General features: G+C 42.1%; 1 protein-coding gene across 2 annotated transcripts in view; it reads left to right on the forward strand.

The window, feature by feature from the left end:
• LOC144505230 (slit homolog 3 protein-like) overlaps positions 1–17,078 on the forward strand; it is a 678,283-nt gene that overhangs the window by 481,709 nt on the left and 179,496 nt on the right. For both annotated transcript variants that reach the window (XM_078231240.1, XM_078231241.1), the window contains 5 exons: positions 612–683; positions 4,546–4,617; positions 11,598–11,761; positions 12,812–12,936; positions 15,884–15,981. In XM_078231240.1, the coding sequence (XP_078087366.1) occupies positions 612–683; positions 4,546–4,617; positions 11,598–11,761; positions 12,812–12,936; positions 15,884–15,981 (531 nt within the window). The remainder of the gene's footprint in view (positions 1–611; positions 684–4,545; positions 4,618–11,597; positions 11,762–12,811; positions 12,937–15,883; positions 15,982–17,078) is intronic.

Here is a 17,078-nt window from a genome sequence, read left to right on the forward strand (position 1 = left end):
TAATACCTCAGGGTATAATTGCCGAAGAATATACTGAATTAGTTTGACTGCTGTGATGTGTGAGGTAAATCATTAGTCATTCAACTTGTTTTTCAAGAACCCATCAGGTAGACTGCGTTGGCATTCTAGTTTTCTGTTTCTGGACACAGACTCGGAGTCTGGTCCGAGACAGGGTAGAATCCACTCATGAAACGATTGCCTCTGACTAAGTTATGTGTGAGTTGTCTGACACTTGCTCATGTGCCATGTCTGTAGACCCTTCACAGTTGTACATCCCTTTGGCTGACTGAAAAGTCAGCTTGAGTCTCCATTGAAATAAGGGGAAAGTCGTCACAAGCTGCATTTTTCACAGGCCAATAGGCCCAGTCAGGATCAACATTGCAGGAATCCCATTACCCAGTTTGTTGACTGGAGATCGTTACTTGGGCCAGTCCACAAGGGGAAAATGGCGGGATTTCAGATGCCAAATGAGAATCCAATTAATAATTAGTGAAGGATGAAAATAATACCTCAGGATAAAATTGTGTCTGGTTCTTGTTAAAATTTGAAGAAACCTACAATCCCCGGTACATAATCATCATTGAACTCCTTTTTCATGTGTATTTTGTCAGAATTCTGAGCTACAACCGGTTGAGGTGCATTCCAGTTCATGCTTTCGATGGTCTGAAGTCTCTGCGATTGTTGTAAGTATTTAACACAGCATTATTTGGAACAAACATTGTGTCATTGGAAATGATGAGGAATTGCTAATACGAATTTTGCCCTGGCTTACGAATCTTGAATGCCGCTGCTGAATAACCCTAACTCTCGACACCTATTCATCTCCCATCTCAGACCAGTCCCACTCTTTCTCTCAGCCCATCCTTCCCAATCCTACTCTCACTTTCTCCATGCCATTTTCTCATAGAACCTCAATTGCCATCCTTTTCTTTCTTTTAATTTTTCCCTTGGATGTTGCTGGCAAATATTTCATATGCCTAATCATCAAGCAGGCACTACTAAGTCAAGCATATACTGCAGATGAGGTACGAAGGTAGGTTCTTTTCCTCAGAGGACATTGGAGAAACCAGCTTTAGATTTTGATATAATTGAATTCACAACGTTCTCTGTTTCTAGTCCTGCACCATAACCACAAGACTGCTGAGCTCCTGCTGGAAAAAGCCCAGTGCCAAACTGCATCATCACCCTCAAGGTTGTTGGAAATAAAAACACGCAGTTTCAAGCAATAAAAGCAAATTTTCCAATCAGAATAAACAAAATATAAACTTAGGGAAAGTGAGACAGAGCAGAATCCCCTGGGATACAATTGCCTCTGACTAAGGCATCTATGAGTTGTTGGACACTTGCTCATGTGTCGTATCCATCAAACGTTCACAGTGTGTCTCAAAGACAGAAGTGAGCCCTTGGTCTAGCATCATTTATGTAGAATGCATGATTTTGCTTTGAAAAAGAAATGCAAAGGAGCGCATTCACTTCCTACAGAGGAGTATCTGATCTCTGTAACAGAATAGTACCCCAGTAGGTCCTATGACTCTGTGTTAAGAAAGAGATTGCTATCCAGTGGATGAACGTTAGGTAGAGGCAGGATCATGCTCAGCAGTAAAGTCTGCATAGTTGAATATCTTGTGAATGATTACTGTATGGGTTCCATGGAAAATGGCCACTTGGATGATATAGAATTATAGAATCTCTGCAGAAGGAGGCCATTCAGCCCATCGAGTCTGCACCAACTGTCTGAAAGAGATCTTACCCAGGCCTGTCCTATCCCCGTAACCCTTCACATTTACCATGGCTAATCCACCTAAAATACACATCTTTGCATACTAAGAGGCAATTTTTTAATGGCCAATCCACCTAACCTGCATATCTTTGGACTGTTGGAGAAAACCGGAGCAGACACAGGGAGAACGTACAAATTCCACACAGTCACCCAAGCCTGACATCGAAGCTGGGTCCCTGGCATTGTGAGGCCTCAGTGCTGCTGTGCTGCTCCCGACCATATACCTCAACATGACATAGTTTTCAGGAGAATATTGGTATGGATAGTGGAAGGTTGGTTTTGGGGTGGTGCTGGAATGAGTAGAGTAAACGTTAACTTTCCTCGTTTAAGTCTTCCATCAGTTTTGCTTCCCAAATGAATCTATTCCAGATGAGCAGAACAGGGTCACTGGGAGCTGGCATGACACAGAGTAAGCTCCCAGAGTCTCTGTAAACTGTCATTCACTCACAAAACCCTCACCAGCTAGTGTCAGCACACAGTGACTGGATGCAAGCAGTTTGTGCAGCTTGTATATTGCTCTGAGACGGAAAGAGCAAAACACAGACAGGATTGTTAATCCTCCTGCTGGAGGTGCAGTACTTCAGTCAATAACGTAATTTGCTGCCACTTTCAGACATGTCCCTAATGATCAGGGATACATATTGTTAAGCATTTTCAAACACGACATGTCAGGAAATGATACCTTGCCCACTTCAGCTGTGATTTAATTGGCATTGTCAGTGGAGTTACTAACATTCGACCCGATCACTAGAAATCTGTCAGTTAAAAAAAGTAGGTAGAAAATTGATTGTTATTAAAAGCAAGATGCTAGTTGCCCCTCTCCACTAATCTCATTTTTAATTGTGAAGTTGCCAATTTCATTTCCCCGCCACCCCCCCACATTGTCAAAAATCAGTGGAATAAAAATATGTTTGCAGTACTGTCTGCTCTGCTGCTGCTCCGTGTTCTTATGTTCTTAGCCCAGTTGATCTGAATGGAAGAAATACTGGGCAGCTCAATGAAAGTTAGACTTGACAGCTACATCATGCCAGGACGGCACATTGGCACAGTGGTTAGCACTGCTGCCTCATAGCCCATGGACCCAAGTTCGATTCCCAGCTTGGGTCTCTGTCTGTGCGGAGTCTGCACATTATACCCGTGTCTGCGTGGGTTTCCTCCAGGTGCTCCGCTTTCCTCCCATGGTCCAAAAGATGTGCTGGTTAGGTGCATTGGCGATGCTAAATTCTCCCTCAGTGTACCCAAACAGGCACCGGAGCGTGGCGACGAGGGGATTTTTACAGTGGCTTCATTGCAGTGTTAATGTGAGCCTACTAGTGACACTAATAAATATACATTAAACTTTAAAAAATAATTTAAAAGGTAAATGAAATGTTGTTGGCTATTAGTTCAAGGGGATTGGAATACAAAGGGGTAGAAGTAATGTTTCAATTTTAGAAAGCTCTGTAGGTACCATCTGGAGCACTGCATTCAGTTCAGGGCACCACATCTCTCAGGTAGATTATATTAGCCTTGGTGGAGTGCATTGCAGATTCACCATGATAACCCAGGAACTAAAAGAGTTAAGTTATGAGGAAAAATTGCATTGATCAGGTTTATGTTCTTTTGCATATAGTAAATTGAGGGATGAACTAATTGAGATGTTTAAGATGATTAAAGGATTTGACAAGGTAGGTGGACAGGAATTATTTCAATTGGTGAGGAAGCCCAGAACAGGGGACTTTTCCTTCAAATTGGAGCTAGGCCAATCATGGTATTGTTTACAAGCACTTCTTCACACAAAGGGAAATCTGCAACTCCCTCCCCAAAAAGCTGTTGAGGTTATTGTCAATTGAAAATTTCAAAACCAAGATTGATAGATTTTTTGTTAAGGACATTAAAAGCTATGAAGCTTGAGGGGGTAAATGGAGCTGAGGTACATGGCAGAACAGTCTTGACAGGCTGAATGGCCTACTCCTTCTTCTTCTATGGTCCCTTGCTCTTCTGGTCCTAGACCCACAAGAGAAAACAACCTTTCAGCGTCTGCCCTGTAAAACCCCCTGAGAATCGTATATGTCTCAATAAGGTCATCTCTCATTCGTCTAAAGTCCAATGAGTACAGGCCCAACCTACTTAATGTCTCCCCGTAAGATAATCCCTCCATCCCCGGGACCAATCTAGTAAACCTCCTCTGGACTGCCTCCAATGGCAATATATCTTTCGGTAATCATGATGTGAAGATGCCGGCGTTGGACTGGAGTAAACACAGTAAGAAGTCTCACAACACCAGGTTAAAGTCCAACAGGTTTATTTGGTAGCAAATATGGTATTTGCTACCAAATAAACCTGTTGGACTTTAACCTGGTGTTGTGAGACTTCTTACTGAATATATCTTTCCTCAGATAAGGGGACCAAAACTATTCACTTACAAGCCTATGTATTATTCAATATGTGGCATCAGTGCATTATCCTGTGCATGACACAGCCTGAGCTATGTCTGATTGTATGTAAAACGCATGGGTCAACAGGACTAAACCCAAAGTTATTCTCTCTATTTTTGTAAGTTTCCTGCACTATGAACAAGGTAAAAGATAATACAAAAATTTCATGCCTCACCTTTTCAAAGAATGTAACAGATGCTCTGCTAACTGCAACAAGTTGACTGTTTTCAGAGAAAATTGTCCTTCAGAAATGCACTGGTGTTCCCAGTAACACTGTTCTGAACTGTAATTTACACGCACTTGTTTATACCATTGATACTTTTAACACTTAATTCTTTTTAAAAACAGGACTTTACACGGTAACGACATCTCCACCATCCCTAATGGAGCATTTAATGGTCTAACATCACTGTCTCACCTGTAAGTAAATAAACGGGCTTTTCCTCTTGTCACAGACAGAATGTATGTGTCTGATTATTGTCCATGACTAGTATGTTTTGTATGAAGGCAGTGTGTGTTTTCTTAACCCTTTTGAGTGTGTATGAGAGTTAAATAACTGCAACAGCAAGCCTTTGTGATTTTTAAACTAAAGAAGGTTCTTTATTCACACAAGCTTACCCTGAATTTAAACACAACGCCTCACACGCTTGTCTCACGTACACAGTCTCACACATACAGATTAGAGACAGATGAGGTAATGCTCTTTTACAGACTGCAGTTTATCTGTCTCTGGTTTACAAATTCTGATCTGCCACATGGCAGGCCTTAGTCTTTTGAATTGTTTTGAGAAGCTAAAGGTGAAGTGAAGGGTGTATTCAGCGAAGAGTTCACAGCAGATTGTGAGGTTTCTTGTAGTCGAATTTCTAGGAAGTTTGTTCTCAGGTGAACTTGAAGTTGGGAAGGGTTGGGGGGAGTATTTCTCTCTGTTGGGATCTCCCCCTTTCAAGGTTAATTACCTTGGCTGTTTGGTGACTTGCAGCTAGTTTGTGGTCTAACTTTCTGAGCATTGACTGACTTTCTGGTAGAACTGCCTGCAAAACAGCCTTTGCTGATTTTTAATAGCAGACTAAAAACATGGCTCCCTCATTATATGACTTTTGCAAGTTCACAGTCCTTTCCAAATAAAGGGTGGCCTTTAAGTTGATTCCTGTGTTGTGGTTTAACATCTTTGAGATTCACCTAGCCAAGTGATGTGGGAAACCATCACAATATAAAGGAAGATTGATGGGGTTCATTCACTCTTGTCTCCCATGAATTGAGTTTTGATTTCCCCCTTTTTCCAGGATGAGCCATGGAAACTGGAGGTTCTGAAGCCCTTTTGCATTGGTCCATTCTTAAACAAAGAGTTGAGTGAATTCCCCAGATGGCTGTCAATGTCAGTATTAAATTAGATATTCGCTTGAGAGTTGGTACAGTCTGCAGCTCAAAGGCCAAAGGTCACTTAACTATCAGCAGCCATTTTAATAGCCTGTTTGTGTCCAGTTTTTAAAGGTATTGACTTATAATACACTGGGGCATGGCATGCAAAGAGATACCTTTCCAAGGAGAATTTTTCAGATTTTGTATTCAATTTGTGTTCCTGGTAGATTTTAGTGTCACTTTAGTTTTTGAAAGGAAGCTTCCTGAGAATTGCTTTGGAATTTTGTACAAGTCGTGCCACCATCTCAACTGAAGATTTGTGAAATTGAGTCTCATTGGCAATTTTCACCCTTTCAAGGCAGTTTTGAGCAGCAAACTCTTTTAAACTCCATTTCTGCAGCTGCTGAGACTTTGCATCTAGCAGCAGGTGTGATTTTGTCCACTGTGCAAGCTTCAATAAAGAGGTTGCGTAGAGATTTGTAATTCCTTTTTAAAATTATTTCCTCTGCTGAATTTATTGTTGAGCATTGTTGGTGTTTGGAGCATGGCAGACTTACTTTCCCCTCATGCATTGATTGGTCCCTTCTTGTGATTTGGTTGCATAGGCAGCATGCATTGGTGTTTTTATATTCAGTTTGCCAGGGTACAGACCCTCTTTTTGTAGCAGTAGGTGCTTAAATCCTTTGATTCCACTGACCATAATTGAATTGTTGTGAACAGCTTTTGGCTTGAGCAGTCGTTCTGGAACAGGAAATGTTTCTGTCGGGGGCCCATTGAAAGTAGGTGACGCTTTACCATCTGACAGCACATAATATATTTCTTAAGCATCCTCCTGTCTTGGTTAGATTTTATTCCATTTGACCATATTTCCATATTGGACTGTGGTGACAAGATTAATGAAGTGTCAGAAGTCGTTTCAAAGTCAGGGATTTAAGTTTTGTTAAAAGCTTTCTTGATTTCTGTTAGTATAAGAGTGCAGAATGTGATGCACGGTGTTATTTGATCAGTTTTAGCATCTTTCACTGTTAGTTTCAATTAGAAAGTTTAGGATCAATGTATAACTACATAAGGTTTTGTAGATTTCTTGTATTAGGATTTCTTGCATTGGGAATAGAGGGATACAAACGGATGATCTAGTTAGGAACACATGATTGGTGCAGGCTTGGAGGGCCGAAGGGACTTTTCCTGTGCTGTATTGTTCTTTGTTCTTTGTATTCTACTGTCAAGCTATATTTTGACTTGTTCTTGTTCTGCAGCACCCTGCCCTTTTTGCAGCAGAACCTACCTGGCACAGGTCAGTTTCAACAGTCACCTACATGCCCACTGGAACCCTACCAAACGTCCCAAATGAAAAACATGGACATCTTCACCTCAAAGCATGACCAAAACCAACTTGTTCCTATGCAGCTGTCCAATTCCACCCCTTTTCTGCTGTGGGACTTTTCCCCAACTTTTAGTCACACTTATATCTGTCTTGTGCTCAACTTACCGATAACTCCTACTTTTTCAATGTTACCACGTGTTCATGGCATAACAACGTAGAATGCATTTGGAGATGAGTTGATTTCCAAATGGCATTCTGATATTGACACATCTGATAAGGGATATTGTAGCATAGCAGTCATGTCACTGAATTGATAATACAAGACTCATGAGTTCAAATCCCACCATAGCAGCAGGTGAAATTACCCAAGGCAGATAATGACCGGCAGATAATCACTATCTTCTCAAGGGCATTAGGTGTGGGCAATAAATGTTGGCCTAAGGAAAAGGGCCATTGAATGTAAACAACTTTGGCAAGTCTCCATCATTTTATGTCCACCAATAACCACAAATTGAATTTAACATGCTGAAGACTGTAGGCTTTGATAACCATGACACTGTTTCATCTGCAGCCCATGTTTAGTGTCAGTTGTGACTTTGTGGTAGCATTCTCTCCTGAGGCAGAAGGGTGTGGACTCAATTCCCCATGCAGGGACTCGAGCACAAAACTTTGCTGACCCCCCTAGCTGCAGCACCGAGGGAGTGCTGCACTATCAGACATGCTCACATTTCTGACAAGCGCAAGGAGAAAAAGTTTCCTGCACTAAAACGTAGTCACATGTAAAAAGTATTTCATTAGTTGCAAGTGTTTGGCGATGGCCTGATGTTATGAAAAACCCTGTAGGCCTTTCATTATTGGATGAAGTTCCCAATCTGCCTTGGCAAAGGCACTTTACGGCCAACATTGAGGGGAGACTTTCATTTCACCTGCCTGACCTCCTGCCCTCAGAGTTGGAGAGCGAATTGGACAAAGTCTTCTTCAGAGTTTATAAGTTAAACAAATATTATTTTGCGATCTAGGAGTACAGGTTCATAGCTCCTTGAGAGTGAAGTCACAGGTGGACAGGGTGGAGAAGGCATTCAACATGCTTGGTTTCATTGGTCAGAACATTGAATACAGGAGTTGGGACATCTTGTTGAAGTTGTACAAGACATTAGTAAGCCCACACTTGGAATACTGTTGTACCTGTTAATTCTCAGTTACTTTCGACCAGTTTGCTTACTCCAAGGTTTTACCCCGGTGCCCTTCTTTGCAAGATGGACAAAGGACAAACACAAGTAAATGTTATAGAGTCATAGACGTTTACAGCCCTTCGGCCCAACTTGTCCATGCCGCCCCTTTTTTTTAAACCCCAAAGCTAGTTTCAATTGCCTGCGTTTGGCCCATATCCCTCTGTACCCATCTTACCCATGTAACTGTCTAAACATTTTTTTCAAAGCCAAAATTGTACCCGCCTCTACTACTACCTCTGGCATCTTGTTCTAGGCACTCAACACGGTCTGTGTGAAAATATTGCACCTCTGGACCCTTTTGTATCTCTCCCCTCTCACCTTAAACCTATGCCCTCTAGTTTTAGACTCCCCTACCTTTGGGCAAAGATATTGATTTAGCTGATCTATGCCCCTCATTATTTTATAATAAGAACATAAGAAATAGGAGCAGGAGTAGGCCATCGAGCCCCTCGAGCCTGCCCCGCCATTCAATACGATCATGGCTGATCTGAAGTGAATCAGTTCCACTTACCCGCCTGCTCCCCATAACCCTTAATTCCCCTACTGATCAGAAATCCATCTATCCGTGACTTAAACATATTCAACGAGGTAGCCTCCACCACTTCAGTGGGCAGAGAATTCCAGAGATTCACCACCCTCTGAGAGAAGAAGTTCCTCCTCAACTCTGTCCTAAACTGACCCCCCTTTATTTTGAGGCTGTGCCCTCTAGTTCTTTCAACCAGTTTATTAATAATACTATTAACCCTTAAATTACCCACATAAAACAAGAAGATACCCCCAGATTCAAGTATACTACGCGCAAAGATGGCTTGGTTAAACTGCAGGCTTGATTCTCTGAGTCCCTCTGGTCCGTCGTCATGTGGTGAGTCTCGATGGCAGCTTCTTCCTTCCTTCCTTCTCTGGTCAGTCTTCCGAATGGTCAGGGTCGTCTCCTTCATCGAGTCTTCGATCCTGTGTGTCTGAAAGTGTGTCCCTTTATCCCCCAGCCTGCTTGCCTTTCCAGAAATTTCTCTGGCTTCCGGCCAATGAGATCCCAGGAGGGGGTTCAAATATCCAGTGGGTTTCTTGATGTCTGCCTGACAGGACACCAGGGTCCGCCCCCAGGTGTCCATCTCCATGCTGTTGCTTACAATTAACTGCAGGAACTTTCGGTGACGGAAAGTCTGGCCCAATCTGGGCTTCTATCAATAGGCCAGTGCAGTTCAATGAGGTGCAATGATCTCCTGCTAAGTATCAGTAGAGTGTAACAACCTTTGATGGGTGGTTGATGGGTCAGGTCCAGGCATGTTTGTGTATTTGTACAATTGGCCTGCCTGAGGTTTGACTGTGTTTGATTTTAATGTGCCCAATTCTTTAATTTAGGATATCCAATTTTATCAGCCTTAAAACTAGGCCCTGTTTATATCACCACAATACTGTGTACAATTCTGGTTATCCTATTATAGAAAGGATTTATTAAACTAGAAAGAGTGCAGAAAAAATTTACTAAGATGCCGCCGGGACTTGATGGTTTAAGTTATATGGAGAGGCAAGATAGACTGGGACTTTCTTCCCTGGAGCGTAGGAGACTTAAGGGTGATCCTATAGTGGTCTATAAAATAATGAGGGGAACAGATAATGTAGATAATCAACATCTTTTCCCAAAGGTAGGGGAGTCTAAAACTAGAGGGCATAGGTTTAAGGTGAGAGGAGAGAGATACAAAAGGGTCCGGAGGGGCAATTTTTGCACACACAGGGTGGTGAGTATCTGGAACGGGCTGCCAGAGGCTGTAGTGAAGGCGGGTACAATTTTGTCTTTTAAAAAGCATTTAGACAGTTACATGGGTAAGATGGGTATAGAGGGATATGGGCCAAATGTGGGCAATTGGGAATAGCTTAGTGGTAAAAACTGGGAGGCATGGACAAGTTGGGCCGAAGGGTCTGTTTCCACACTGTAAACCTCTTTGACTCTAGTGTATAATGATAGATAATTAAAATAATTTTTCTTCAATTGTCCATAATACAAAATGTACCTCAATCTGCTAAATGATTGCTCCATTGGTTTCTTCTGGGTAACTTGGCTGGAAAAGAGTTATTATTATTGAGTTGAACTTTTGAGCTGCTTGTTCCTTTAATAGATTTTTCTGAAGCTGATGCCTCCTTAAGAATAAGGAAATGTGGCAGCAGCAGAAAGTATTGGTGTTTGAACTGTCGTCCATTGTGTGATAAAGCACTTTGCAACGTACCTTGAACAGATAACAAAATAGCCAGATGTTTCTGGATTTAATTAAGGGGGTAATACAATTTACACATTAACTTAACCAACATGAAATAAACCAAAGAAACTGGGCCGTGATAAACAGAGGAGCTGACCCTTAGTATGGGACAGCGTCAGAAAGAAGCGACATTTTCTTTCAGGAAAAACTAAACTTTGATAAGCAGCTGGTTTAGATGCTAGGCTATAAAAAAGATTAAGGGATGAGGGGAAGTTAATGTATTCATAAGGAATTGTTGCACTAATGTGCTTTATTTGCTGGTTTAATGGTTTTAGTTAAGAGGATTGAGAACACATGCTTTGAATTATCATTTGCTTATTAAACAAGAGTGTCTGCTAAATTATTTCTGATACATTGTGTGTAGTTTTTAGCACCATCAGTAATGAAGAACGCACATTAGACATTTTTTAAAAACTTGTCTTTTCCATAATCTGGTTTCTGTATTCTTCAGAGAGCATTTGATGGAATGAAAGCAGAAACACTGGTGCGTGCAGTGAGATACCGCTGTCTCACCTTCGGACACTTTTGTTTCAAATCAAGATCCAAATGAGATAATGAGTCTCCTCCATTTTCCAGATTTGGATATGAAATCCTCAGTGAGCATAATTTTCAATGCAATGAGGCTGTTTTATTTCTGTCGCCACTTCCAATTGCATTACATACTGACGTGACTGAAGAACTGCCTTAATTTAAGAATGGTGCAATGTGCATTGTTGTGGGGGGGTGGACTAGGTAGCTCAATTGGCTACACGGCAAGCGTGTGATTCAGAATAAGGACAATACTGTGGGATTTAATTCCTGTTACAGCTGAAGTAGACTTGGGGATCTGGCTGTTTGCCCTGCCCCATAGTAAAATCATGGTATAGGTTATAGTTTGGCAACCCTCGAATAATCAAGGGTTGAAGCAGAGTCATAAATGTGCCAGGGACCGGTAGGAATGCCAGGTTAAAATATTGTGCTTTCATTTCTGGAACCTGAAGGCCAACCCAGTTAAGTTCAGCCACGAAATCACAGAATTGTTACAGTGCAGAAGGAGGACATTTGGAATTAGTGAGCCACCTCCTTCAGTACAACTGTCTGGCTGGTAGATCATTTCAGAGGTTGCTGTGGATCTAGGTCAGACCAGGTAAGGATGGCAGATTTCCTTCCTGGAAGGATGTTAGTGAACCCGATGGGTCACTGAGACTTAATTTACCAGTCTTTTCACTCTCTGTTTCTCTCTGCCACCAGTGCCCTTGGGGCTAATCCTCTGTACTGTGACTGTAACCTGCGCTGGCTGTCTGAATGGGTGAAGACTGGTTACAAGGAGCCAGGTATTGCTCGTTGCACAGGACCAGAAGATATGAACGAGAAACTTCTCCTAACAACGCCCACAAACAAGTTCCACTGCAAAGGTACGTAGAGTTGAGCCCCAGAAAAGATTGCACAAACCAGCCTCATTCATCAGGATGTTGGATTCAGTAATTAAAGAGGAGCATTACTGAAGAGAAAGGACTACTCGCATGTGCAGGGGCTAATTTTGTTTAGGTTCCAGTCAAAGAACAAAGAACAATACAGCACAGGAACAGGCCCTTCGGCCCTCCAAGCCCGCGCCGCTCCCTGGTCCAACTAGACCATTCTTTTGTATCCCTCCATTCCCACTCCGTTCATATGGCTATCTAGCACAGATTGGAGAATCAGTCAGAAATCAGTCAATCCAACTTGTTAAAATGAATGATCAGAAAGTCAGAAGTGTGGAGAATCAAACACGCTGACTTCTGAGTCTAATCTCAGATCTATGGTCCCATTCAACAAGGTTCCTCACTCGAAGCAGTGTACCCTATAATCTTGCCAGAAATATAGCTGTATATGTCGATCTGGAAGTGTGAAAGCTGGTAAATCCCATCTATATGGAGCCAGCAGACTCCTCAATGATGAAAGATGGTGTAACTCGAGCATTTCAAAACTACATTTCAGAAAGAGATAAAGGTGGGTTCATCTGCTACCACATTGGAGAAACTAATAGTCTTTTGCTGAAAAATATCTTTTTTGTTGTTCTTTGCCTATTTTCTCTTCACCTCAAGGCTCCTGTGCACTCCCCTGTGCAAGTCTTTTTTGATGGCAGTTTTGCAAATGTAACATGTTTTTCATTCATTCGTGGGACTTGGGTTTCGCTGGCTGGCCAGCATTTACTGTCCATCCCTAGTTGCCCTTGGGAGGGCAATTGAGAGTCAACCACATTGCTGTGGCTCTGTAGTCACATGTAGGCCAGACCAGGTAAGGATGGCAGATTTTCTTACCTTAAGAATATTAATGATGGGTTTTTCTGACAATCGGCAATGGTTTCATGGTCATCAGTAGATTCATCGCGTGAGCAATATGGACTTGCCGTTGCTCTGAGACTCATGCTGGAGTAATATAGCATGCTTAGGTGATAGTAACATCTTTCGCTTTTACCCTTTCAGATCCACTGAATATTGCTATCAAAGCCAAGTGTAACCCATGTCTATCCAGCCCTTGCAAAAACAATGGAACATGCAACAGTGACCCAATTGAGTTCTACAGATGTACCTGTCCCTATGGCTTCAAGGTAAGAATGCTATTGGAAAGCTATCAAATCCTCCACAAAGGTGGTAAGGTTGATCTTGTAGCTAATCTTGCTAAAACAAAATGCTGTGAGTACCAAAATGTTCAGGGTCGGACGAATTTCACCCTGAAAATCTTTTCAATAAGCTCAAATATTTGCCACATGGAAAGTGATGTCTTCTAATACGTTGCTACTCCTGGGACCAAAATCAACAACAGTACTGGAATGTTTCTGCAGTAATCGGAAGAGGGCATCTCTCTACATCTGCTATACATTTCCTAACCTTTTATGATTTGGTTCAGTTTGGCCCTCAAAGCTTTTGTTTTTTCTGGTTTGATGTAGACTTTCTTGCTTGGAGTAGAATATAATTGAAAGAAATTGTGTTTTGAGTGACCATGCTACATGCAATTGAATTATAATGCGTTTTGTCATTTGGTTTTGCAGTTGAAATTTTGTTTGTGTGTTTGTAACCTCAAAGAGAAACTTTCTTTGCCTGAGCTGCATGAGTATTTTCCCTGTCAGTTTGTACATTCCTCTTGAGGGTATTGTTTGAAGATGCTTTTAGTTTCCTTCATAGAGGATAATTCCACAAACATCAATCAGTGTCTGTCACTTTAGAGCAGTCATTATTTACGTGGGGTTCTTGATCTAAACTGTCAGCAGATTGTTTAATAATAGGAGAGGACATTCACAACCTTGGTGTCATTTTTGACCCTTAGATGAGCTATCTAGGCTATCACTAAACCTGCCTATTGCTGCAACCATAATGTTGTCTGACTCTGCCCTTGCCTCAGCTCTTCTCCACGTCCTTCTTTGAAAGAATATCAGAAAATCTTCAATGCCTTGATTTAGATCCTCAGTATCATGCTGGAGTGTCATCGGCCCAAGTTATGAGTTCAAGTCCTGGGATGGGGCTTGAACCCACAAAATGAGAGCACTACTAATGGAGCTAAGCTGAGGCATTTGGGGACATGACCAAAGACTTGGTCAAAGAGATAGTTTAATGGAGGCATATAAAGCTAGGGAGAGAAAGAGAAAAGCTTGAAGGGTTCAGGGTGAAAGTTCCTAAGTTTAGGGCCAACATGGTTCAATCTTTTTCTCAATTAACATGAGTCACGTTTCAAATAGCAGAGTTTGTCTGAACTCAAAGCTCATAACAGGTGGTAAGGTTGATCTTGCATAAGCATGAATTCCATTCTAACTACCGTTGTGAGCTTTTCAAGTGATTCGCTAAATAATGCGAAACTTCAACTGCTATCTATTGGGAATTGAGCTAAGTTCCACACTTGGCGAAAAGGATCCTGAACAGCCATCAGCGACGGGAGATCTTTATGCTGTATATAGGGTGGATTTCCCTCTGTGGAGAAAGATACAATTCTTAGCCACACTTCAATCTACCTTACATTGGTTGTCTTATGCCAGCACCCCCACACTCGGTATTCTAAAGTCAGAGTAGAACTTTTCTTCCCTGCCATCTAATGTTTTCATTCCTTCCCCTGAAGATGCCGACGTGTGCTGATGCACATTTCACTTCCAAGAGCAGGAGTCAGCCACAGACACTTCGCCCGCATGGCTGTTCATCTGGTGAGAACTTCAGTAGGATATTGAACCAGAAGAGGCATCAGAGCTGAGGCTGATTCTGTTCTCATCCAATATCCAGACTGGAACACTTTGATGTAGCTTAGCAATCAAGAGTGGAAACCACTATGTCCCCGATCCTCCAAACCAGTTTAGGGATACCTCCACAATAAAAACAGAAAATGCTGGAAAATCTCAGCAGGTCTGACAGCATCTGTGGAGAGAGAATAGAGCCAATGATTAGAGTCTGGTTGACTCACGAAGGGGCATTTCCTGCATTTTTTGTTTTTGTTTCAGATTCCAGCATCCGCAATATTTTGCCTTCATCTAGGAATACATCCACTGCCTTCCAGATTGAGATCAGCTAATATAGCACAGAACAGAGCACAGTGTAGACAGCTCAGCCATATGTTCCCATGATGATTTTCCAATTGCTTGGGATCACTGTGCTGTGATTTCTACAGTATAAGTTTGCATATACATGCACTTTGGTTGAGAACATGATTGGATTCCCTGCTGATCGAATAACCCCCCTGACACTCGGTTTCTCAAGCCCTCATTGACTTTAAAGAAACAATGCACTCCCATCTGGTGCTCTGCAACTCCCGTCAGCTTACATCAGTTAAAAGAGAACAGTTCACTCCCATCGGCTATAATCTAGCTCATGAGTTCTTTGGTTTCAGCTGCTGTACATAAATGATACTTATGGCTGTCCAGTATTATATAGATCTTGTATGGCAGCTCCTGTACTGTGCTGTGCATACAGGGTAAAACGTGTCTGCTCTTATACCCGTATAATGTGAATTGGATGGGTTGTATGTGCATTACAGTAAAATAACTTATATTTGACAGCAAGCTCAGCCACATTCACAGAAGAGGAGGTGCAGGAACCCAGGTTCTTGGACAAGCTCAACAGCCATTTACATTTCCCCAGCTACAAGATGTGATTCTAAACCACACAAACAAATACGTCCCAAATTCACGCCATAACCTGTGTTGCAATTAGTGTCAATTTCCATTGACTAGAGAAAGGAAGCTTCAACCAAAGTTCTATACCTGATTGCTTTCGTAACCCCTGTTGGGAAATGTAGGTATGCAGGGCTTAAGTGCTTACACCTTAGACCTTAAGTTTTGATGGTCTCTGTGCATGAGTAGCTTGCCAATACCGTCCAGGCTTAGAAATGAAGACTGCCACTTGGACACGATACCAAACTATAGTAAATCGTATGTAGAATCAAATCCCAAGATGAGACCAGCAGAACAGGAAGGGAGAAAATTGGAGAGGGTATGAAGGACTGTGCATCTACTAATACCATTTTGTTCTCCTTTAGAAGGGACATCTGTAACTCCTCTGGTCCTTTCATCCCCACAGGGTCAGGACTGTGCTGTTCCCATCAATGCCTGCATCAACAACTTGTGCCAAAACGGAGGGACCTGCCGCCTCAGTGAAGGAGACAAACGTGGATTCAGGTGCTCATTTAAATAATCAAATAAGAGAGATGAACTTTTGTTCTTCTGAACGTAAGCTCAGTCAAATCAGGTTTCATAGCTGAGAATTGAATTGTAATCGTAAAACTGTTGCTTGTTATTGGTAAAAGTTGAGCATAACCTGACATACAATTCACCAGTAAAGAAGGAGGGCTGCTTTTAATGATTTGCCGCTGATGGGTTTGAAGTCAGTGCCACACGTTAAATCCAATGGGTGGCCTGCCCACATCTAACCACCTGCCCCTTTCCCCACTATACCAAAAGCAGGGATTGTTTTGGGCAATCTGCCTGCCTGTGGGCTAATTGAGGCTCTTACCTGAGCAGCTAATGCCCACCTAATGGTCTCATGGCACCAGCAGTGGCATTTAACTGACAACAGGACAGACCCATGCCAAGTGGCCAGCCCAGCAGATTTCCCAGCATGGGCTGGTGATGGGCAAATGGTATTGCTGGGATAATTTAGTTGTCACGGAGTTGATGGAGGGATGAGGGTCATAGAAACTAGAAGGAAGTCACTTGGCCCTTTGAGCCTGCTCTGCCATTCACTATGATCATGGTGGCTTTGAGGGATTAAAGGTTTGAAAAATCTACAATGGGACATTGTTACCTTTGACTTCATTATATTCGCTATACAATGATAAATTAATACCTTTTATTGGGCACTTGAACTAAGTGAGGATAAGTAATGATATCGAAACTGACAGTGGGGGGAGGGGAAGAAGGCTAAATTTATTGACTAAATTGAACTATAATATCTTTGAGGTGATTACAAACTCCACAACAAATGGACACAAGCTGGGTGAGAAAATGAAGAGTTTAAATTGACTCTGGGGATGATGAGTATATGGAACCAAATGCTCAATTAGGCAGTCAGGGTGTTGGCAAATACTGGAGGTCACTGGTGAGGTATGGTGGAGAAAAAGTAACCAAAACACACCCGGGGCCTTCCTAGACTGTATAGACTGTCGAAAGATGTGCAGGTTAGGCTGATTGGCCATGTGAAATTGACCCTAATGTTAAGGGATTAGCAGGGTAAATATGTGGGATAGGACCATGGTAGGATTGTGATTGATGCAGAC

The sequence above is a fragment of the Mustelus asterias genome, chromosome 16, assembly GCF_964213995.1.
Source record: "Mustelus asterias chromosome 16, sMusAst1.hap1.1, whole genome shotgun sequence".
NCBI lineage: Eukaryota > Metazoa > Chordata > Chondrichthyes > Carcharhiniformes > Triakidae > Mustelus > Mustelus asterias.